This window comes from Apium graveolens, unplaced genomic scaffold, assembly GCF_009905375.1.
Source record: "Apium graveolens cultivar Ventura unplaced genomic scaffold, ASM990537v1 ctg8693, whole genome shotgun sequence".
In the NCBI taxonomy this organism is placed as follows: Eukaryota; Viridiplantae; Streptophyta; class Magnoliopsida; order Apiales; family Apiaceae; genus Apium; species Apium graveolens.
This window is the reverse complement of record NW_027421397.1, coordinates 42,718-69,117: the sequence shown is the minus strand read 5'-3', so window position 1 is coordinate 69,117 and position 26,400 is coordinate 42,718. Positions and strand designations below refer to the sequence as shown.

General features: G+C 32.1%; 2 protein-coding genes and 1 long non-coding RNA gene across 3 annotated transcripts; 2 read left to right on the top strand and 1 right to left on the bottom strand.

The window, feature by feature from the left end:
• Positions 1-2,889: 2,889 nt before the first annotated feature.
• LOC141705242 (uncharacterized) lies at positions 2,890-4,068 on the top strand. The gene is made up of 4 exons (XR_012568263.1): positions 2,890-3,087; positions 3,268-3,314; positions 3,613-3,832; positions 3,945-4,068. It is a non-coding gene; the product is annotated as an uncharacterized LOC141705242 (long non-coding RNA).
• A 1,397-nt stretch (positions 4,069-5,465) lies between these two features.
• LOC141705245 (pentatricopeptide repeat-containing protein At5g16860-like) lies at positions 5,466-6,073 on the top strand. The gene is made up of 2 exons (XM_074508286.1): positions 5,466-5,680; positions 5,827-6,073. The coding sequence occupies exons 1-2, from the start codon at positions 5,466-5,468 to the stop codon at positions 6,071-6,073; spliced, it is 462 nt and encodes a 153-aa protein (XP_074364387.1).
• A 2,800-nt stretch (positions 6,074-8,873) lies between these two features.
• On the bottom strand, positions 8,874-9,794 carry LOC141705244 (uncharacterized). The gene has a single exon (XM_074508285.1). It carries the CDS (start codon positions 9,792-9,794, stop codon positions 8,874-8,876), a length of 921 nt encoding a protein of 306 aa, XP_074364386.1.
• Between the last annotated feature and the right edge of the window lie 16,606 nt (positions 9,795-26,400).

The window sequence follows — 26,400 nt, the reverse complement described above, 5'->3', positions numbered from 1 at the left end:
TTAAAAATTTGAAATTCATTTTGCATGCCATGATTAGAAAAATCTGGTAAAAGTACCCCTCCCGACAACGAGACTCGTTCCCGATTTACAGGATTAATTTTTTAAAATAATTTTTCGACGATCCAACCGTACGGATATTAGGATATATCGATTTTGTCATAAGAAAAAATTATTAAAAAATTTGAAATACATTTTGCATGTCAGGATTAGAAAAATCTGGTAAAAGTACCCCTCCCGACAACGAGACTCGTTCCCGATTTACAGGATTAATTTTTTAAAATGATTTTTCGACGATCCAACCGTACGGATGTTAGGATATATCGATTTTAGTCATAAGAAAAAATTATTAAAAAATTTGAAATTCTTGCATGTCAGGATTAGAAAAATCTGGTAAAAGTACCCCTCCCGACAATGAGACTCGTTCCCGATTTACAGGATTAATTTTTTAAAATAATTTTTCGACGATCCAACCATACGGATGTTAGGATATATCGATTTTAGTCATAAGAAAAAATTATTAAAAAATTTGAAATTCATTTTGCATGTCAGGATTAGAAAAATCTGGTAAAAGTACCCCTTCCGACAACGAGACTCGTTCCCGATTTACAGGATTAATTTTTTAAAATGATTTTTCGACGATCCAACCGTACGGATGTTAAGATATATCGATTTTAGTCATAAGAACAAATTATTAAAAAATTTGAAATTCATTTTGCATGCCAGGATTAGAAAAATTTGGTAAAAGTACCCCTCCCGACAACGAGACTCGTTCCCGATTTACAGGATTAATTTTTTAAAATGATTTTTCGACAATCCAACCGTACGGATGTTAAGATATACTGATTTTATTCACATGAAAAAAGTATTAAAAAATTTGAAATTCATTTTGCATGCCAGGATTAGAAAAATCTGGTAAAAGTACCCCTCCCGACAACGAGACTCGTTCCCGATTTACAGGATTAATTTTTTAAAATGATTTTTTGACGATCCTACCATACGGATGTTAGGATATATCGATTTTAGTCATAAGAAAAAATTAAAAAAATTTGAAATTCATTTTGCATGCCAGGATTAGAAAAATCTGGTAAAAGTACCCCTCCCGACAACGAGACTCGTTCCCGATTTACAGGATTAATTTTTTAAAATGATTTTTCGACGATCCAACCGTACGGATGTTAAGAAATACTCATTTTAGTCACATGAAAAAAGTATTAAAAAATTTGAAATTCATCTCGAATGTCAGGATTAGAAAAATCTGGTAAAAGTACCCATCTCGACAACGAGACTCGTTCCCGATTTACAGGATTAATTTTTGAAAAGCATTTTTCGATGATCCAACCGTACGGATGTTAGGATATATCGATTTTAGTCATAAGAAAAAATTATTAAAAAATTTGAAATTCATTTGCATGCCAGGATTAGAAAAATCTGGTAAAAGTACCCCTCCCGACAACGAGACTCGTTCCCGATTTACAGGATTAATTTTTTAAAATGATTTTTCGACGATCCAACCGTACGGATGTTAAGATATATAGATTTTAGTCATAAGAACAAATTATTAAAAAATTTAAAATTCATTTTGCATGCCATGATTAGAAACATCTGGTAAAAGTACCCCTCCCGACAACGAGACTCGTTCCCGATTTACAGGATTAATTTTTTAAAATGATTTTTCTCAGACGTTGTCGTATAAACTATGTACAACAGGCTTTTTAAAAATACCGTTGTGTGATTCAACAACGGTTTTTTTCTTGGAAACCGTTATTGACATTGTTTTTAAATAACCTTTTTTGGTTATAAACCGTTGTATGAATTTGGCACTATTTATTTGGTTGATATTACATCCCACAATTGTTTTATATTAAAAACTGTTGTGTGACTTTTGTTAAGACAACACATTTTAAATTTCAGACAATTATTTTTAATGCCATATATTTATTGACTTTGTTAATATATATTCCTTAAACTGTTGATGTTAATATATATTGATTTTATTCACTTAAAAAATATTTTAAAATTTTCAAATATATCTTTCTTGAAATTATAACGAAAATGTAGTGAAAGTGGTAGTTCCTAAAATGGATTTCGTTCCTGCTTAACAAAATAATTTTTTGAAATGATTTTTTTCTAATATCTAACCATATGGATATTAATATATATTTGTTTAAGTGAATTATAAATTAATGAAAATGTTAGATTGAATTTTATTACATTAATATGTAATATAAATTTTATGTAATAATTTATAAATTCAAAAAAATATCTTGCATAACTTTACAAGAAGATTCTAGTTGAAGTACTACTTTCTCAAACTAGACACGTTCCTCATTAACAAAATGATTATTTAAATAAATTTTTCGACGATCCAACCATACGGATGTTAAGATATATTAATTTTGATTATCTTCTTATAAAATAAAGTAAAAAAATTATAAAATAATACATATAATAAAAAAATATCTATTTACCCCTATTTCACCTTAAACCCCACTTTTTCATTTTCCCCTTGTTTAAATTTTCATTTCCCCCTTCACCCAAATTTCACTTTTTAGGCCATTTTTTCATTCCATCTCCTCTATTTTTAGTTTGCCCCCAAGTGAAAATTTTATTTCCCCCTTATATCTCCCCCCATTTTGTTAACCCCGTTTATATCCTTCTCATCGGTGTCTGCTCTCACCCCTCTATTTTCCCTGTTCTCTCTCTCCCAACTCTCCCTTCTCATCACTGACTCTCTCTCTCCATCTCCCCATTCTTTCTGTCCCAACTCCCCCTTCTCATGGATCTCTCTCTCTATCTCCCCATCTTTTGTTCACTCATTTCCCCTTTACATGGTAGTCCATCTCCCTCTCTAAGCTGTAACTCCCTTTCTCTCATGTTCTCTTCTTTGAACTTCCTATGCGGCCTCTCTTTCCATCACACCATCTGTGTAATTAAAACCTAATTTTTAACACCTCAATTTACTCTAACCTCTCACCTCTCTAAATCCAAACCCAAACTCCAATTCAAATCTTAGAAACTAACCCCTAACTCGAGTTATTCAAAAGCTCGATTTCAAACGCAAACCCTAGTTCGATTTTTGGGTTAAAGGTATACACTTGTCTTATTTCTTTTTTAAATGATTTTATTTTCATTGCCTTGGGTTTTATATTCTTTTCATATATTATTAAAGGAGCTCATATGTTCAATTAATGTATTAGTATTAAAAACCTACTAATTTGTTATGTCATGTAATTTTATACTGCAATTTTTATTTCATCCATTTTGCAGGTGGTCCTATGATATTAATTAATTTTTGATTGCTCACTCTTATCAGTGTATGTATGTTTTCTTAGCTGCTGGATAAATTTTAGTTATATGATTGCTCAATTCACATATTTTATTTCAATAGATTCTTGATTTTTGGATGCTTTTAATATATGATTTGTTCTTATCTTGATTTTATTGCTTTTAATTAATATTTTTTGCTTCAGATTAAATAAATTTTCATGCTGTCTATTCTAAACAAAGTTATATGATTGATTTAAGAAATTATTGGTTTTGCAAGTACTATGATTCAAGATTGCATGTATCTTAACTTTGTTCTATTTTTATCAAACTATTGGTTGTTTGTAGTACCTGGTAAACAAGTTTGAATGGGATGCGGAGAGATTATATAAACTTTGTTGATATGTTTAACCAAGCCCATGTATAGATTGTTGCTAGAGGAGGAAAGAAGTTATCTAGAGTTGCAACTGTTGTAGGGGTATTGTCTCAATAGAAAGGATGATACTTGTTGGAAGCCAACATCCACACCAGGAACATAGAAGACAAGATGTGAGTGATGGGTTAGAAGGTGTGTCGAATCTTGTGATTTGGTGGAGGTCTTTATTAATTGTCTTGTGAATACAAAATAAAATAGAAGCTTACACAACTCTCGTGTATCAACAACATATACTTTTTTGCAGGTTGAACTTGACTAACCAAAGATTGCCAAGTTGGTATCGTTGAAGAGTGTATTGAAGATTCTTGTGTGAACTGTACAAAGATAACTGCTAGAAGAAAATGGAGTTTGTAAAAGTGATCATTAGGTTTGAACTTTTTGTTTTAAATTAAACCTGAAGTATTTTATTATTTGCATAAATTGATACATGGAATTGAATTTATGAAGAGAGGAAGTTTTAGTCACGAGGAGCTTAATATTTTTGTTTCTCTATTGGAATTTGCCGGACAAAATAAGACCCGAGAGCAAAGACCACGAGAATGTCTTGGACAACTGCCAACCACAGGAAAATCAATTATTAATCTTCAAGCCATGGAAATCAAAATTTATTGATGATATGAACCTATTACAGGGGATTCAAAAGCTAAAAATTCATTGGAAAATATAGTTGGATATAGTTGAGCAAAAAGGTATTTATAGTTGGCATATTAGTGCGTATACTAGAGAAAGCGTCATGTGTGTTTGCACATGTAAATGTCACCTGAATTTCTAAAGAAAGTTAACTCAGATTTTTCATTTTTATATGTTTTAACAAGCAATATAGAGTCCCGAAGTACATGTACTCGAATGGTCTTTTTTCTTAAGATAGAACTTGGTTATACTTAGTTGGTTTTTAGTTGAAATGGTGTAATGGATGGTTGGTTGATTGCTGGAGTAATGGAGGGTTGGTTGTTTGCTAGTGTAATGGTGTGATGACTTGATTGTAATCTCAATGGTTTTTCTTTGGATTTTAAATTTGATGGCATATTAATTTTACAATGTTGTTTTATTTGCTTTGCATTTGGAAACCATTGTCTGAGGGGATTTTAGCCCGTAAGTTATCCAGTTAAAACATTGTTATAGTTTGTTTGACACAATAATTTCAAAAACTAAAAGCTTGTTATATTGACTTTCGCACAATACCAAACTGAATAAAAAACCCTTCTCTATAAAACTAATTATGTTCAGACAACACCATTTGTTATAAAAAAAATCATATCTTAAACACTAACTCAACACATTGTAAACTAAAAGACAAGTGTGAAACTAAATCACACAACACAAGAAATAGGACAAATCTTGTATGAGAAGAGTTCCTACAACACAAAACAAAATGCAAGTGTTGTCTGTAGAATTTTACTACAAGAGCTATTTAATTCATTTGTGTTGTGTGTTGATCTGTAGAACAACCATTTGAGGACAATAAGAGTTGTATTACTTGTTTTGTTCTTATATTATTATGGACACACTACACAACCGTTTCCAGAACACTTGACTAATACAGATGTTTACAATATAAGTTACAAGAATGCGTTGTCTATTCTGGATGTAACACAACAGGTTTACTACTCTGGTCGTTGTCTGTGCTCATTCACACAACAGTTTTTTCCCGTTGTCTGATCCATGTAAGAGAGGCGGCTCAATAGTCAACGGTTTTTCAGGGTATCAGATAACGGGCAAAAACCGTTGTGTGAGCCGATTTTCCTTGTAGTGCTTAGTGATTTAAATGCAGACTTTAAGATTAGGGGGATGGGTTTTTGGGATTTTGCGTTCATGGGTTGTGGTTAAGAAAGGGTTTGTGGAGTGTAATGTGTTTGTTTGTAATGTTCTTACGATGATGTATTTTAAGAGTGGGGTTTTGAGGGATGCGCGGAAGGTATTTGATGATATGTGTCATATAGGGGTTGAGGATGTTGTTTCATGGAATTCGATTGTGGCTGTGTACGTGTAGAGTAGGGGATGTTAAGGGTGTGTTGAGGTTGTTTGAGAGGTGGGGAGAAGGGGGAGTTTGGTGTGATGGTGGATGTGGTTAGTCTTGTTAATGTTCTTCCTGCTTGTGGGGTTGAGAAAGTGTGGAGGAGATGAAGGAAGGAGGTTCACGGGTATGCGCTTCGGAGTGGGCTTTCTCATGATGTGTTTGTGGGGAATGCTATTGTGGATATGAATGCAAAGTGTGAGTTGATGGATGATGTGAGTAAAGTGACTGAGAGTATAAAGGTGACAGATGTTGTTTTTTGGAATGCAATGGTTATCGGGTATTTTCAGGTTAGGAGGTTTGAAGATGCTTTGAGCATGTTTGAGATGATAAAAAGTGGAGAAGAGGTTTGGTATTGACGGGAAGTGGAAAGAGGAAGATTGAAGAGGATGGATTTTGGTTGCGTTCAGGCGATTTTTGCTCTGATTTTAGTTGATTTCATGGTTACTTTTGTGATATTAGTATTGGCCCTGCAGGCGCACTTATTTTCCGTCATTTGCAACCACTTGCAACTTATTTTGCAACTAAATGTAATTTTCAACATATTTTTTCAAATTTGCATTTGTGGTTGCATATATGGTTGCTAGCAGTTGTAGGTATGGTTGCAAATACAACCTTCATCTTTACCTTTGGATAAGAGATACTTCAGTTTATGCCAAGTATCTCAACACTGATCACAATAACAAGTTATGTTATGCAAAAGATTCCTTAGAAGAGGGTCACGTTTCAGATTCTGATACAGTAATCTCCCATGAACAAGAGTGTCAAATAGGTAAAACCATAATTAGTAGTTGATTGTTCCAAGTATTAAAACAATAAAATGATATGCAATGCGGTAATTGATAAGTAAGCACACAATAGGGATTAGTTAAAGTACCTATGATAATGATCATCATCAAAATCATAACCAATGGCCTCGTCAGAGCAATTAGTTAGCATCTTTAAGTTATTTTTTTCATCAATGCTATTTTTATGTCTGATCATACATACCCCAAGTATATCAACACTGATCACAATAACATTTGAGTAATTGTTTAGAGGTTCACCAATTCCATAATTGGGTTTTAGAAGCTTGAGTAAGACTGTAACATTTGCGGTTACATCTAAAGTTACATAATTTATGTATTAGGTAAATTTTTAATTTTTAAAGTTGCATAGGTGGTTGAAATCTAGGTTTAAATTTTTCTATAAAGTTAATTTACAGTTATGGTGAGATTACATTTAGAGTTACATAATGGTTATATTAGATATTAATAATCTTGTAATTTTTATAGTTGCATATGTTGTTGAATTCTAGGTTTAAAACATGTATATAAGGTTGCATTAAACATGTTATATTAGGATTGCATAAGTAGTTTCATAAAAAGTTACAAATAACATTGTATCTTGCTTTTTATAACAACATAATATGAAATGTGTTGCATTTGAGATTTCTTTGAGTTGCAAATGTAATTGAGGTATCTGGTTGAGATTTCTTTGAGTTGTATTTGTAGTTGAATAATGGGTTTATAGTTTCGTATTTATATGAGTTGCACCGGTAGTTGAATTTTGGATTTATTTGAGTTACAAATTGTAACAGCCCGCACTTCCGGACTATTAAATTCTAAATCGAAAACTAAAAATAAAATATATTATTACTCGATAATTCTAATAGATCACGAAATTCAAAGCAGCGGTCAAACGCAATAATCAAAATCATAAAAATAGAGACGCAACTCCACAAATCCGATAATAATTGTCTAACAGATAATTAAATTTATTCTCTAAAAACAAAATCTTTATTCTAATTCAAATAGCACAAAACGAAGCAGCACAGATCTCCACATAGTTCTCATTCCTTAATCTTAATATGCTCCAAATTCCGAACCTGAAATGTTAAAAGGGGTGAGCTACACAGCTCAGCAAGTACAAATTGACTAACTTTTAAACAGAAAAACAATGGGTGTTTTGATAAAACGATTTTTCTTAAAACAATAATAATTTTGTAAAACATTTTCTAAAATAAATCCAACCCAAAGTTTTATATTTTAAAATTCAGAATTTAAAACAGAACAGAGCAGAATTTATAACAGTACAGATTTTATAACAGATCTGAGCAGAATAAAACAGAACGAAACGATAATTCTTATAAATACCACAGTCTTGATCTACGGCCACACTTTGCCAGTAGCCGGCATCTAATTCTTATTCTTATTCTTTATACCACACTTTGCCAGTGGTCGGCATCTAAAGTTCAATAATTACGCGCCCTTAATAGGTATCTAAAGTTGCACACTTGTGCGCCTACTAAGGGTATCTAAGGCTAGTTCCGGAACTATAGCGTAAATTACGAACGGTTCGAAAAACGTAGAGACTGGGTTCTAAAATTCACAAATACTTATATCTTATAATTTCGAAATCAAAGTTTTTATATCTTATATGAAATTAAAAACAGAACTGAAATATCTTTTCGGAAATTTAAAAGTAAGTCAAAAGGTACTTACCTCAAAGCCTGACCAGATCTGAATTTACTCTTTTTGACCCTCTAAACGATATTTTCTTGAAAAACACGAAACACGAAAGCTGAAGATAACGAAAAGACCTTTCTGAAAAGTCCAGAATCACTGAATTCTGACTTACGATGAATTTTCTACGAATTTTATAAGACAGCTGATTTTTGCTGAGAAAGTCCTACGAATTTTAATGATAAAAACAAGGAATACGAATATGGTGTATTTATAACGATACAAAACCCTATATCTCAACTAGGAAATAATAATATTTCCTCCTAAAGATTTACAACCTCTCCAAGTAAATTCCATAAATAAAATATTTGATACACACAATTACCTAAACTAAAAAAATTTCGATTTTCTAAATTATTCTTACACTTATTTCCACAAATAACAAATCTTTTCACAAATCAACTACCTTGCACAAAATGTTTTCAGAATATTCTAATTTTTAAAATATTTATCTAGACAAATTAATATCTAATTTCTAATAAATAAATTAAAAATAAAATTACGAATTTTACATTCTTCCCTCCTTAAAAGAATTTGGTCCCCAAATTCACATAACATAAATAAATTAAATAAGTCACTAAAGAAAAGAAATCATACCTTAATTGCGATAGTTGTCATTTCCTGTCAGCTGAAAACACGTCCTTTGCCCATCTTGTTATGCTTCCTTCCTTGGTGGCGGTGGCGGATTGTGCGGATAATTCGAAATCTTATGTCCTACTTCTCCGCAATGAAAACAAGCACCTGTATTCCAACGACAGACTTTGTCCGGATGATTCTTGCCGCACCTGGTACACGTCTCTCGATCACCTTGACCCCCGATGTTATCGTACACGTGTGGCTTCTTGAGTGGTCCCCCTTGAAAAGATTGCCCACTAGTTTGAGTGAACCGCCTCTTATTCCAACTGCCAGACGCCTTTTCAGATTCTGCCAAGCCCCTTTCGATCACTAACGCCTTGTTGAGGACAGCCTCGTACGTCTGAAGTTCAAACGACGCCACTGAATTCCTGATGTCACTTCGAAGTCCCTCCTCTAATCTTCGTGCTCGACTGCTCTCATCTGCTACTAGGGTCGACGCGTACTTCGCAAGCTTTGCAAATTCTGCTTCGTATTCAATGACGGTTCTTCCACCTTGTTGAAGTCGAATGAAGTCCCTCTCTTTCTGCAGACGAACTGTTCTCGGAAAGTACTTGTCCTCTAAAGCCTTCTTGAACTTTGCCCAAGTGTACGGTTCATGATTTTCTTCAAGATTTGTCGTCTCATTCTTCCTCTTTTCCATAAGCCACCAGTCGTAAGCGCTTCCTTGCAATTGGTACACAGCTAAGGTCACCTTCTGTTCCTCATTGCTCCCCAGAAGTCCGAAAGCTTTTTCCATCTCTTGGATCCACATCTCAACGATAGCCGGGTCTGTAGCTCCATCAAAAGTTGGCGGGTTCAAACGCTTGAATTGAGAGACGATGTTGGGCTTCGGTTGCTGATTCACAAGTACAGCTAGAGTTTCAGCCAGCTGGTCAAAGACGTTTCCTCCTTCATCATTATTGCCCTGATTTTCATTGTTGTTCTGATTTTCTCCATCCATCTTTACTAGAACACACAAAACAAATTCTAAACTTATAGTCAATAATCAAAAAAACACAAAAGTCAAACATATCAAATAATCACACAAATAAATGCCCTAAATCCAAAATAATTTTCTAAGACCTATACGATAGTCTAAAGGATCGCATCCTAGGGAATGTACTAGTCCCATACCTAATACACTCCGAAGGACAGCCTGCTCTTGATACCAACTGTACCAGCCCGCACTTCCGGACTATTAAATTCTAAATCGAAAACTAAAAATAAAATATATTATTACTCGATAATTCTAATAGATCACGAAATTCAAAGCAGCGGTCAAACGCAATAATCAAAATCATAAAAATAGAGACGCAGCTCCACAAATCCGATAATAATTGTCTAACAGATAATTAAATTTATTCTCTAAAAACAAAATCTTTATTCTAATTCAAATAGCACAAAACGAAGCAGCACAGATCTCCACATAGTTCTCATTCCTTAATCTTAATATGCTCCAAATTCCGAACCTGAAATGTTAAAAGGGGTGAGCTACACAGCTCAGCAAGTACAAATTGACTAACTTTTAAACAGAAAAACAATGGGTGTTTTGATAAAACGATTTTTCTTAAAACAATAATAATTTTGTAAAACATTTTCTAAAATAAATCCAACCCAAAGTTTTATATTTTAAAATTCAGAATTTAAAACAGAACATAGCAGAATTTATAACAGTACAGATTTTATAACAGATCTGAGCAGAATAAAACAGAACGAAACGATAATTCTTATAAATACCACAGTCTTGATCTACGGCCACACTTTGCCAGTAGCCGGCATCTAATTCTTATTCTTATTCTTTATACCACACTTTGCCAGTGGTCGGCATCTAAAGTTCAATAATTACGCGCCCTTAATAGGTATCTAAAGTTGCACACTTGTGCGCCTACTAAGGGTATCTAAGGCTAGTTCCGGAACTATAGCGTAAATTACGAACGGTTCGAAAACGTAGAGACTGGGTTCTAAAATTCACAAATACTTATATCTTATAATTTCGAAATCAAAGTTTTTATATCTTATATGAAATTAAAAACAGAACTGAAATATCTTTTCGGAAATTTAAAAGTAAGTCAAAAGGTACTTACCTCAAAGCCTGACCAGATCTGAATTTACTCTTTTTGACCCTCTAAACGATATTTTCTTGAAAAACACGAAACACGAAAGCTGAAGATAACGAAAAGACCTTTCTGAAAAGTCCAGAATCACTGAATTCTGACTTACGATGAATTTTCTACGAATTTTACAAGACAGCTGATTTTTGCTGAGAAGTCCTACGAATTTTAATGATAAAAACAAGGAATACGAATATGGTGTATTTATAACGATACAAAACCCTATATCTCAACTAGGAAATAATAATATTTCCTCCTAAAGATTTACAACCTCTCCAAGTAAATTCCATAAATAAAATATTTGATACACACAATTACCTAAACTAAAAAAATTTCGATTTTCTAAATTATTCTTACACTTATTTCCACAAATAACAAATCTTTTCACAAATCAACTACCTTGCACAAAATGTTTTCAGAATATTCTAATTTTTAAAATATTTATCTAGACAAATTAATATCTAATTTCTAATAAATAAATTAAAAATAAAATTACGAATTTTACACAAATGTAGTTGCAGATAAGGTTTCTAGTTGAATTTGAGATTTATTTGATTTGTATATGCAGTTGCTTAGTTGCTCATAGTTGCTCATAAGATCTCTCAATGATACTGTCGCAACCGTAAGTTAGTGAACTAGTTTGAAATAAGTTTTAGAAAATGCACAACCTAACTATTGAATACACCAAAATCTTCGATGTAAGTAATATGACCAAGAGCAATTTCAGATGAATCTTAAATCAAATTTAGAACCAAATTATAATTCATCTTGGACCATAATTTAATAGTTTTTTAATATTTAGAGTTCAATAATCCCCTACTGGGTTTTAGAAACTTTTATAAGACTGTAATATAACGTACAACGATTTTATAATTTTTAATTTAACCCTAAACCCTACAATTCAAACATTTTATGCTCAACATTGAGTTTCATAATATGTTTACATATTAAATTTTAAACATTTTGTAATTGCATATGTGGTTGCAATCTAGGTTGAATATCATGTGTATAAGGTTGTATAATATGTTTAATATCAAAATCTATCACATTAGGTTGTTTATCATGCATGCTTTTTTATTAGACTTAGAGTTTATGGAGAGGTTGCATTGAGAGTTACATAAGTGGTTGCATAAATAATGTCACAAACATTATATGCAATGTTGCTTCTGTGGTTGCATTGAGAGTTGAATCATGTACATAAGGTTGCATAAAGAGTTCAATATGTAGATCTATCACAAGATGGTATAGTACAAATGCTTTCATAAACCTTTTAATCATATTTCTTATTCAAATAAAAATGAAGCCAAAACTGAATTTGTGTTATACAACATGAAACAACTATTTTATGCCAATTGGTGTTTCCTTGGCTTCATAAATCTGAAATTTTGATAAATCTCGATGGTGTTTGTCAATGATCACCTCGTCTTTCTTGTGATGTATAATATCTTCTTCTACTGTTGTTTCAGTTGGTATTTGTAGTATTTCTATAAAAATTAGGTCCGCGTAATCCACTTAATCTCCAATCATTATGGTATTTACTTCATCACTGATATCATTTGTTGCGTTTGATGGTATAACCTATTAAATTTGAATATCAACACGTCAATATTTGTTATCCTTTCACTATTAAAGATGGTAGCTGATAGTTCCATAACCGAGTTTTCAATTATTATTCACAAAGGGTATGTGTTGAAGTCCGTTTCCCTTATCTTGAGCTCTTTATAGAATAGTCATTAAAGATCGTCAAAAATTGTGAAAGGAGAACATGTAACAAATGCCTAACAATGAAAATTACACAACCAAAGAACATGTTAGTGACATAATTTATAGGAATTTATCAATTCATATATAACATAGTTGAAGATATCAATTGCAATCACAAACTGCTAAAATGCAGGAAAAAAATAACATCTAGGCTTTTTAAAAATATATGCAACTTAATACAGAACATTTTTCCAGAATCAATTGCATTAGCAAAGTCATAAATTGAAAAAACGGGGTAAACCATGTATTTTTCGGACATAAACAAATTCATCACATTGTTCAACATGTATTGCTGCATGTAATTCCTTAAATTAAAGTACATCTAGATGAGGTGTTTTAAGCATCAACTAATGCACCAATTTGACTTATTTTTAAAAAGTATCAAAATGTAGCAAGTAAATACATTACATGCTTAGAAACTTTAACTGCAACCTAAACTTCATAAAATGGATCTCCATGTAATTTTTGCAAGTACAAATTAATTCCTTTTTTGGAATAATTTTTTTAAAGTTATACAACATATAACTGATGACAGAAATGCTTTAACAAATGACAAGATCATTGCAAACCGATCCTCCTAAACTGCAAGGAGCTCTCGATTTTCCTCAACCATAACAAATACAATAGTTTAAGTTAATTATTGCAAAGTTCGCAACCTAGTGACTGAGTACACAAATGTTTTGACAAGATTGTTGCAACCTGAACTTCCTAAATTGCAAGAAACCTCTCGATGTAATTTTTAAAAAGATAAACCAATAAATAGTTCTAGTTAACTATTCAAAATTGTGCAACACTACAAGAAAAAAGTCCATAGACATCGGTTTTTGACCGATGTCTATGCTGTCTGGCAACCGATGTTGATGTCGGTGATGTCTATTCTAGACATCGGCCATAACCCGATGTCTTTACTAGCTTAGACATCGTTTCTAAAAAAAAACTGATGTCCATGCATTGTTTTTTTACAAAAAATGTTAGAAATAAATAATTTAATAAATAAATTACACTTATTACAACAGATTAAACATATAATGAGTTATGTTTTTTACCACATAGACATCATATATTTTCTTTTAGGGTGATGTAAAATCAGATATTAAACATCGATTTATTCAGTAAAATGCGATGTCTATAGTTGCACATAAACATCAATTATATGCCCAAACAAAGTGATGTCTGTTCAATTTACACTTGAATATGTCTATCTTTGACATCAGTTTTTTTATCAAAAATGATGTACATTAACTTTTTTGACATCAGTTTTTCTTCTTTAAAAGTAATGTATAATTATTTTTGAGATATCAGTATTTATTCATTAAAAGTGATGTACAATTGTTTTTTTGACATCAGTATTAATTCATTAAAATACGTGTTTGCATCTCAGTATTTCAGCACTATTTTATTTTGAAGTAAATGCTGCAATTGGAAGATCTGAGAATTAATATATATTTGAAATTCTACACTTGCCAGTGCAAACTACAAAGATTATTTGATGAAATATTTACAAGATTTTCAGCAAGATCAAATCAACCAAATCAAGAGTCCACACTAGTTCCCCCTGTTATGATACAAAGTTGTGCGCACTAGTAAGCTGGTTTTGCAACAACTTACTTTGATGCTTGAGGACTTTGTAATAGAGCAGCTATATCCAGTCCATGACTCCCACTCCGTTGTAGTCCCCTCCACAGTGGATAAAATGGTAATCTGCGGGTTTCACAATAGCTCTTTGTCTCAGAATATGGATGGTGATCTTGATTTGGACAGCAACTCGACATCATAGTTGAAGAGTAAGATTGTTGTTGCACTTACATTGAGGTTTTCGGGAGCAGGGAAGATCTTTCTTTAAGACACCAAGCACTCTACAAAATACACTAAGCTAGTTCATGGCGTGCTTATAAAAACTAGTAGATATCATATCTATAGAAACTTACGATTGTTATTTGAGATGACATGCTGGATACAAGATTCTCTGTAAAAGATACAAAAGGGAATTTAAAAAAATAATTGATATTTAGTTTATAGAGTATATGAAGCAGGAAGAAACCTACACATAGATGGCTGGCAGTTATATTCGCTATCCGTGAAAAATTGTTGTAAGATACATCACTGCAGCCAATACAATTATGAAATTTGTGAATACGATAAATATGGAACTTAATAATGATCCATCCTGGCATGTGGTTTCTCTAATCTAGATGATATATTGAACTGAAAGCTGTGTAAAGAACTAACAAATTTTCTTTGCTGCCAGAAATCACAACTTGGTATCTCTCCAGTCATGAATTGTGATTCAGATACCTACATCGATTACAAGTTGGTGCACACTCTGAGTACATTATTTTGCAAATTACATAGAGGCTAAAGTAAACATGTATAGGAAAGAAGATAAATTATGCAAGTCCAGCTATCCGAGTTAGTTGCATGTGTTCCTGGAAGGTAATAATTTCTATAATAAGTATTTGAAATAAATTCACATACAGATATTGTATACTAAGGTCGTTAAGAGCGCCATTGAATCTGGTATTTGGCCAGTCAACCGATTAAAGCTCAGATCTCTGCAAACAAATAAAATAAAACTCAAAATGATTAAATTTTGATATATTTCCTAGCATACATGTTTCTGCAGGTTTTTTGCATTCAACATGGCACATCACACGCTACACAAGCATATAAAGCTAATTTTTAGGACCTAACTGTAAAGTAGAACAATACTTTTGAAAATCCAGAAGTACCCTCATAATTTATAATGTTCTTCTTTATATGCATAGATAGAATAGTGTAACTAAATTATTATAAGGAGAGTCTCTGAATGTGCTAATGAATTCTACATAGTAATACTTAAAATATAGGTCTCTGTTGTGTGCTTGTATCGACTAATGCATCTGTGAAAACATATATAGTACATTGTAAATCCCTCACACGCGCTGCACAGGACATACATTGTGAGGAACTCCATTACCAGAAATTAGTTCCGGATTGAGCAATAATAAAAGTTAGCTTACAGGGTTTTTAGTTGACCAAGTACTCCAAAGTATTCTGGAATTGCACCATTGATCAAGCAATTTCTTAATATCCTGCAAAAGAAAGAAATGTTAACTAATTTTTTCAGGGAAACACATCTGCATCAGACAAAATTTATGTACGACTTACAGCACATGCAAGGATTGCTATCTTTAAATCTGGGATAGTCGATTTTCTTCCAGTCAGATCAGATATCCTCCTATCAACAGAAAGCACAGAAGTAATCAACTGATCTCAAAAGTCCAAACCAAAAATCAACTACAATGATAGAAAGTCATGAAGGTATTAACATTGGCTAGATATTTGAGCAGTTCTTACAGTTCTATTAGATTTCTCAGACGGGAGATGCTCAAGGAATTGGACCCTCCAGTCCTATTCCCCTGCAAGTCCCTGCACCAAAATTTGAAGTTTATTGAGAGGTATATGTAACCGTAGTTTCTAGAATATGTACTAACAACCAAGTAGAACCAAACTGAAGCATAATCGACCAAAATTACTCACAGTCTTGTCATATTTGTCCAGTTTCCAATGAAATCGGGTATCTTCCCAGAGAAATCATTCCATCTATCCTACTGCAAGGAGTAGTTAATTTTAAGACTCTGTTAAACTTAGAAATATACAATATAGATGAAGTAGTACTTACAAATCCTCTAGATTCCTCAGGTTGCCAAATGTTTCTGGTATTGTTCCATTTAATTTTATTTGCAGAAACACGCTGTGAAGATTGTTTGCAAGATTTCCATCAATAGATAAATAATGATAGAAGTGTTAAAGCATCATGTAATTATGTTTTAATTATGATAAAAATGTGAACACATTATGTAATAATAAAAGCCCTCCATGAAGAACCCTTTAGGCATGTAATTATAATTCTTACAATCTCCTCAAGCCAATCAAACTTCCAAAGTTTCGAGGAATAGGCCCTTCACGTAGATTATCTTCCAAAAACCTGAAAAGTTCAGCTCAGATTAAGTCAACCAAAGGTTATACTTGAAATCCAAGTCATATAGATCACATTTTCACTTACAGCTCCTGAAGAGTAGCGATGTTGGCTAGTTCCTGAGGAATCGAACCTTGGATACGATTCCCCAAAAGGGATCTGCAGAAAGGAGAGTTCTAATTTACTACAACTCTAAGAGGTCATGCTAGGAAGCTTAATTAAAGATATGTTTAGTTCACTACACTGCACAAAAAAAATGCAGACAAGAAATTAACAAGCAACACAACAAAACCATACAGAAAGATAACGCGAAGCTGACCAAAAGCTCTGGGAATGGCTCCTCCGAGGACTCAGAGGCATGAACTCGAGTGAGAAGAAGGCCCAGATGAGAATTCACATGATCACCAAACCTATTCATTGGGGAGCTTAATCATGTATTAGTCTTATTATAAGATCTGAAGTTTCCCACATCATTCATCCCCGCGAATCCTGTAATAAGCATCAAGTTCTTAGCAGCCAATACAGAATCATTGCTACAATAATACAGAAATCAAAATACTGAAAGTAGTATCCATATTTAAGTTTTAACTAACAACATGTTATTTTTAGACACATACAAGACTCAACCAAAACTAAACCAGGTCATAGTGTTCAACAAAATTTTTGTTTTGTCAACTACAGAGCATGGCACATACATCTGTTTCAACTTTTCACAAAATTAAAGCAACATGAGCTATTTCGAACATAAATATGTGATAAATCATTAATCAGTGACAACATTTTACAGGAAAGATCCAGCAGACGAGCACAAACAAGCTTTTAGATGTTCATTCCTCTAGATCCAAACTAAAAGGCAAGTAAAAGGTCATAATATAAAACTAAAATAAACAAAAAGATCATAGATTGTATCAGTTTCTTTCACATGTACTTTAACTATCACATACATATGTAGTTCCTTTTTTATGCAACCAATCAAATTATTCTAGTAAATCTAAAGCTCATCATCAGATATAAAATTTGAAGCAACAGATAAATAACAAGAGGCAGTGATGTACTAATACTAATATCATCTCCGGCAACGTCAATTCTATTAAACATATTCAAATAAGTAAATTAGGGTTACAATTTAAAAAAAAAACCAAAATTAAAAATTCAGGGTTTCGATTTTAAAAAACCCCAATTGAAAACTACTCACAGAGAATATCCTATTTCAAAATAACATAGTAAATTCACTTACCAATTCGAGTTTCTAAAATGATAACCAAGTAGAGAAGATCATAATTCAAGCTTATCCTCTTACGAGCTTAGCATAGAAAAATGGAGAGAGATGGTGGAGATGATGGTGGTGAGTGGTGGAGATGATGGTGGTGAGCAGAGCGGCGGTGATGTTGGTGAGTGGGGGTGGTGAGTGGTGGAGATGATGATGGTGGGGTGAGAGAGTCGGGGCGAGAGAGTCGGATGAGAGAGAGAGCTTATGTGTCTCGTGGGGAAAAACAAAAAGGGGGGAAGAATATTTGCTAAGGGGGGAAATTTATTTGGCTAAGGCGGAAACAAAAATAAAGTGGGCGGGGAGTGAATTTTTTTTTGGAACTTTAGACACCAGTTTTAAAAGAACCGATGTTTTAAAACAACATAGACATCATAAAACACGGGGTGATATTATAAATTCTTTTAACATCAGTGGCAAACCTAACCGATGTCTAATGTGTGATGTCTATTGACAGTTTTCTTGTAGTGCAACCTAACGACTGAATTCACAAATCCTTTAACAATAAAATTGAAACCTGAACCTCGTAAATTACAAGGGCATCTAGATGATCCTTTCGCAACCATAAATTAATGAATTACTTTTACACTTTCTTTTTAAAATTATGCAACTTATTTAAGAACTGAATAACTACTTTTCTAGACACATCAATCGCAACAAAAAAAAGCTAAAATGAAACATCATTTAGCTTAGACACTTAAAAACATAATCTAATTAAAGAAATTTGTTACATTATTCAAATGTATGCAACTTAATAACTCAATCATATTGAAAATCAAAAACCTCTTATACAACTAAAATAATCAATTGCTCAAACTCAACAATAAACTTCATAATCCTTTCATAATACAAAACAAGTATATCTACAATTTTCATATAAAATCAGTAATTAGAAGTTACCTTTCTACGATTTGAATAAATTTGAAGAAATAGTTTGACTTTCGATATCAATGATGAAGTCCAGATAAATTATCAATTGATTTTTATGTTTGTCTTCTCTATGAATATGTACATAATCGAAAAAATCTATGATGTTTGTTGACGAAAAAGAAAGTTGCAGATTGTTGATGATGAAGAAATTGTGGAACGAAGTGTACGGAGGAAGTCCAATTTTCTAATTTTTTATCTTCTTGTATTGTTGTCGTATTTGTGCAATATAAATTGTTTATTAACGTAGATTTGCAAATACTTTTAAAAACTGTAATTATTTTTGCAAAACTTTTCTTTTTTTAGTATATTTATGAAAAATCCCCTAAAAATATAATTAAAAACAGGAAAATGAAAGAAAGAGAAGTCTATATGAACATATCAAAATATGATTTGTAAATCTCTTCTACTCAACAACTCAAGTATCTTCCACACAATATTTGAACAAAAACAATAAAAACGTATATTATTTATTTGGCCTATTAAATTAATATATAAATATGATTAAAAGCTCAAGATATGAAACTGAAATATTAATATAAAAATTATTAATAAGAAAATATTTAATATTATAATTGAGAAAAATATATAAGAAATTTATTTTTATTAAAAAGTATTTATTCAAAAATATCTAACAAAATATCTCTTAAAAATTGTCACTAAACTACATTGTTGCAAAACTAATATAATATCAATGTTATAAAATTCGGTAATCGAAAGATATCGGTCGATGGTACCGATTAGAATTTATCGGAGATCTGGGATTAATCAGATGCACTTTATATTTTAAATTATATTTAGTTTTAATATCCTTATTTTAGTAGTAATTTATAAGTTAATACACATTTATCATATTATATAATTATCATTATTATGTTTAATTAAAATTCTATATTACCGATTAAGAAAAATACATAAATATTAATCGGATTTCAAAAATCGAATCGGTATCGTGCCTTTTCGAGAATTAATCGATAAAATCGGGAATCTTTAGAATCATGGATAATAATGTATATTCGACAAAAAGAATGTATAATAATGTAAAACATAGGTCCTTATTATATGATATGCATAAAATGGATCTTATCCAGATTTTTGATAGTTATTGTCCATTTACTATCAATTTATTATGGATCGTTATATCTTTAAAAAAATTGATCATGACCGTTAGATTTAAAATAAATGAAAATTTTATAACCAACGATAAGTAGGTATTTTATATTAAATAGAATATCCTACCCTTTCAATGATTTAAATAAAAATAAGTAGGTATTCTAAACTGAATATAATAATAATGCAAAATTCGTAATTACTATTTTCTTCAAATTCTAGATCATATTTGTTGAACAAAATTTATAAACCATCACTGAATTAAACATTAATTCGTGAGATTCGCATGAGCTGTATATCGTAAAAATCTGATGTACAAAACTCAAGATAGAGCCGAAATAAAATCAAATGAAACTCAGTAATTTTTTTGTTTGTTTAAAATTTAATATAATTTTTTTACTATTTTAAATTAATGAACAATTGTTAAATAAAAAGTAAAATGTTCGTGCATTGCATGGAGAAACATGAAAAATTTGGTAGTCGGTTATTCGGTACCGTATTTGAGTTTATATAATACTTGAGTTTATATAATATACGGGATTGTTTTTTTTATTTATGTTATTCATGATATTTTCTCAAAACTTAAATGGAGACAGTTCGTTCATAGGTGTAATGACATTGGAATAAGACAAAATAATATATGTTATTTATTCTGAATAAAAAAAAATTATACTATTGGACGTGATTAATATAAATTTAAAACAAACTAAATATAACTTCTTAAATTTAGTCGGTGCAATGAATTTCGGTTTTAAAATAAAATAATGACTACTTAGCTAAAAAATTATACTCATTATGTCCCCCTAGTAGTATATATTGGAGGACGGGGGCTTGACACACATTTTAAGACACCTTTAAATTATAGATCCGTAAACAGTTTTTAAAACTTTTTTTTGTTCCGAATAAAAATTTTTTGTTTAAAGTTTAATAAAAAAATCAAAAATAAATAATAAAAATTATACTTTATATTCACTTTAAAATTCGTGTCGAATATTGAAAAAAGAGTGTATTCCGTCAATCGAAATAATAGCACCTGGTTAAAATAAAATAACTTAAACTATTCATCAGACTAAAAAATTATACAACCCATCCGCGGTAAAATAATATTAAAATCAAAATAAAATTCAACCAATTTATACAAATAATATGTACTATTCATATGAGTTAAACAAAAGTCTATATTTATCTGGGTTTAAACTAAATTAAAATCAAATTAAATATTATTAGTTGAATTTGATCATATAATGGGTCTGAGGATAAAATAATTTTAAATTAAATTAATTATGATTCACATACTTTTGAACCAGGATAAAACTTATCGTTTAATTAAAAAATAATTATATTTGTAAACACACATAAAAATAACAATAATACTATATGTTTCAATTTGAAATATTTCTTTTCAAAGTTATATACATTTAAATAAAACTATCGAATTATATTCTTATATAAATATATATAAGGGGGATTTTATCCAAATTTTTATTAGTTATGACAGTGTACCGATTTAATATGGACACTTAGATCTTTTTGTAAATTTTTATTAGTTATGACAGTGTAGCAATTTTATCCAAAAGAATAAGACGTGAGGAATGAACTCGCTAAACAAGAACTTGTTAAAAATTGTTTCGTAGACAAAATTATTTATACCAATAATTTAGATTATCAGTTTTTAAGTTTTGGGAAAAATAATTTACTTGTCAATAAGGCTTTTCCTGATAAAATGAATTAATTGTAACTAAATTTAATATTATAAGATGTCGTTCATATAATTTTTATTCAATTTAACATTAATTAATAAGATTTTCCCTATATTTTGTTTTTGTAAAAAATTATAAGATTTTTAATTTTATATGAAAAAAAGAAAGTACTATTTACAAGTAGCATCAATTGAGCATAAAATAAAAGTTGATCTAAAATTTGATATTACGACTCATTGCATAAGTATTTTTTTTTTCTTTTTTTATTGAAGTATGTGTTTCTTTATTTTTTTGTCTAAGTATGTATTCTTTCTTATTTTAACATTAATTAATAATTTATTTAATAGTTAATATTAATGTCAGTCTATAATAGTTAACACACCTAATTTATTGTCGGAGAAATTAAGAAAAGTAAACAACTTTCCATGTAGTTGCTTACTTGGCACAGGTGATATTATACCCAACGGCACTAAGAACGACACTAGGACTAACAGCTGAATAATTAAGATTTATTACAAATAAACAAATTGTGATTAAATTAAATAAGAATCCAAATAGAAGTCTTAAACCCAGCCCATAAACCCAGCTCACGTACTATATAAACATTAATAATTTTGAATCATACTACATTAGAGAATTGTCACAGACTCACCATGGACAAAGAGGAATGTGACATTTGCCAAGGACTAAAGGTAGGGTTTCGCTTTGCGCCTTCACCACACGAAGTCTTGATCCAATATCTCATCCCTATGATCCAAAAACAACCACTCCCCTGCGATCGTATCATCAAACAAGCTGATGTTTACGGAGCCTCGACGCAATGCGAAGTTTTCAGAGACGATGATCTCTTCTGGCTGTCAGCATCATCCGGCAAGAAGAAGACTATTTACGTGTTCACTAAGTTGTCCAAGAACGGTAAGCGTGTTTCGAGGAGAGCTGGTCGTGCCACTTGGGTTGGTCAGAGTAATAAAAAGATTAAGGACAAGAAGAGTAATGAGGTTCTTGGAAGCAGAGGAGCTTTTACGTACAAAATCGACAAGAAGGTGAGTAGTAATGGTGAGAGTGATGATAAGTGGTGCATGTATGAGTATACTCTGGATGATAAATTTTCGAAAAAACTTGGTTTACCAGAATCAGTTCAAGACTATGCGATATGCGAGATTATTAAGCGAGGTGATGATAATGCCAGCGAGTACTCTGTTAATCTACTGGAATCATCTAATCAATATGATACTGATTCTTCAGTGCTTATGGGCGAAGTTAATCAGATACTAACAGATTCACAACGAGTTCCCAACATTATTGATACTTATTCTCCGATGCATGTGGGCGAAGTTAATCAGATAGTCCCGGTTGCACAAGGAGTTCCCAACACTGATCACGAGCCTTGGTTCGATGCTGATTTTTCAATGCCTATGGGTGAATTTAATCAGATACTACCTGTTGCAGAAGGAGTTCCCAACATTGATGACGAGTCTTGGATTGATGATATTGATTTTACAATGCCTATGGGTGAATTTGATCAGATACTACCTGTTGCAGAAGGAGTTCCCTACCTTGATCATGAGCCTTGGATTGATACTTATTCTTCGATGCCTGGGGGTGAAGTTAATCAGATACTACCAGTTGCACAAGGAGTTCCCAACATCGATCACGGCCCTTGGATTGATACTGATTTTTCAATGCCCATGGGAGAATTTAATCAGATACTACCTGTTAATCAGCAAGGAGTACTTCCCAACATTGATCACGAGCCTTGGATTGTCGATGACAGCAATTATTCGCAAGCAGCAAATCCTCAACATGTTATCAATCGGAATAATCCTAATATTTTAATGCTTCCTGGAGAGACTGATCAACCAATCCCGGTTGCAGAAGGAGTTATCCACAATGTTCCTGCACCGGATTATCAACCTGAGACTGTAATCGGGAACAATCAATCATCAGCGACTATTCCATTGATGGATGAAGGTGAGCTCGAATCACTAGTTTCGCTATTTGCTTCATTACCAGGGGAAGATTTCGACGACTACATGCAGAGAAGCTCGATGAAGTGAATTTGACAAACAAGAAAGTAAAACAAGGGAACCAACTACACAAAACAATGTTTGTTTAGGGTTCTCTTAAGTAGTGCAGTATCTTTTTCCTACATTAGGAGTTTTTTGCTTTTGAAATACTTTTAGGTTTTCTATTCCAACATTGTTGTAATTGGTGGTGTTATTTAAACTTTCATTTAGCTTTTGCAGTTTCATATTTCTACCTGTTTACATAATTTTCATCTTAAATTTCATGTAATCTCTTGATTCGGTATATCTACTACTCTGCTTTCATTTAATAACTCTATCCTGTTTCAAGTTGAAAGCTTTTGTCAAGGACATCAGCAAGGCAACAATTTAAATGCGAACAATCTAATCTTTGCGAAGGCTTGCAAGAGTTATTCCCCCACACTTTGCATTAGGTTTGCTACTTTCTTTTGTGAAGTATATTGTCTCTTCAGGGGCATTATTTCAAACTTTTATCAAGAGATTGATTTTATCTGGATAACCTCTATTCTTGACAAATGTTGTCTCAAGAGAATTTCTAAATGACTGAGAGCTAAAAGTATGTGACCCGATCTTGTTTGATTTACTTTCCTCCATTGAAGGAGGCAAAGTATAAAAAGGATTTTCCATGTAAGGTTTACACGGTTTCTCTTTGGAGGGTAGTGCTTTTCTTACATTCTGCATTTCACAAGTCTGCTTGTCTAGAGCTTGTATTAGATGCTCTTTAGGAATAATTAGGACCATATCCTTTCCTTTCTCTCTGCATTTCAAAAGCATACAGCACTGAAATTCCTACCTATCTGTTTCCAACTAAGTTCAACTCGTTTCGGCTACAGAAGGTTCTGAGTTCAGACTCGTTGAACAAAATTAGTTACATAGTAGTATAAAGGCATTGTAGGGGTAAGTGTTTTTATCCGTAAGGTTATGAGAAATAAAGAACTGCCAAAACATCGATTAAAAATTTAATCTACGGTTCCATTAAAGTCGAAACAGCACAATCATTTGATCATGGTACTCCTGTATGTGCTTTAGATTTCATGAAGTTCTGACTTCTGAGTTCTGACTCGGAAACAAGCTCCCTACAAAAATAAGGATAATACTGCGTTATTATGAATTTCTCTTCAACAAGTCGACGCTTTAACTAATTACAACTATTCACACCTATGCAATGATGAAAAGTGAAAACAATGCCTTTACTTTGTCAAAGAAAAGATTCCCCTTGTTCTGTATAAGCACTGTTTAATACTAATCAACAACACAATACAAGCAGATTAAGGTATGCAAATGTGTAGCAGCAGCCCACTTTAGGAGAAGGAAGAATTGCAGAAAGAATAAAGCCAATGTAGAACTTATATTCAACGAATGTAGCGATGATTGTCGTATACAAATGACATTCTTGGCGTAGTTATAGTGCATATACTTTTTCTCAGGTAAACGGCCAAAAGAATGGCATTAGGACTAATATGCATTCGTTTGATCCCACTATTTAGTTTTCTGGGTAGGATGTAGTCATATCCTTTGACCTCTATAGTATCGGTCTTCATACATTTTAACATTTTTTCTTAGTAAAAGACGTTTTTACCCTCCGATATTGGCCGATATGTCGTTTTATCTCCGAAAATGGCTAAAAGGAACGATACCTAATACAACAGGGGTTAAAATGTATGACTTCATACTTTTGAGGCTGAATACTTTAGGGTTCAAAACTCAAAAGGTCATTAAGCCTAGGAGTTTTTTGCTTTTGAAATATTTTTAGGTTTTCTATTCCAACATTGTTGTAATTGGTGGTGTTATTTAAACTTTCATTTAGCTTTTGCAGTTTCATATTTCTACCTGTTTAGATAATTTTCATCTTAAATTTCATGTAATCTCTTGATTCAGTATATCTACTACTCTGCTTTCATTTAATAACTCTCAAACCCAATTTTCTTTTTCACTATGAGGCGAATATTTTATTTGCAGAAGGTGATAAAGTCTGGACCTCATGTACAATGATTCTGGTTGAGGTTTTCGTCGATGGCGGTTGTGACAAACAAGACGTTTTCTGCAACTTCTCTTCACATCATCAAACTCCCAAGAGAATGGAATCTGCAGCAGTTGATAAAGTAAAACTCGGTTATTAGTGATTATGTCGAGTGTGGTGTTCATTGCTAGGCTAATAGGGAACACGGTTAGAACCGAACACTAACAGAAAATAAATGAGCGAATGAAGAAAGTAAGACCTGATAAGAGTATAGAAGGGATGCATATTTAGGCATTTTTGATTAGTTTTACTGGTTTTTGTAGTTAAAAGTTGCGAGCAGCCTTGTTCTTTGGAAGATCCATCTCGTGTTAGTATTTTCATAATTATTGGCATTACTTCTATTCCAGAGAAAAGTTTAAGATTATAGCAAGATAACGTGCAACCTATATATCCTCTCTAGCATTCATCCACATGTTATTATAATTAGTAGAGAACTAATCGAAACAATCCACGTGTTTTGAACAAAATAGAATGAAAGATATCATAAAAGAACTGACACCGGACCAGAGATATGGCTTGATTCAGACTCAGAAAGCCTCACCTGCTGCATTGCTGGCAGTACCTTTGCTCTCTGCCTTTACTTATCAGAACAGGGATCTTTGAGTGACCCTCGCAAACCCTGTGGCGCCTATGGTACTCCCTGCACTTATTGAGGTCTTCCAAAC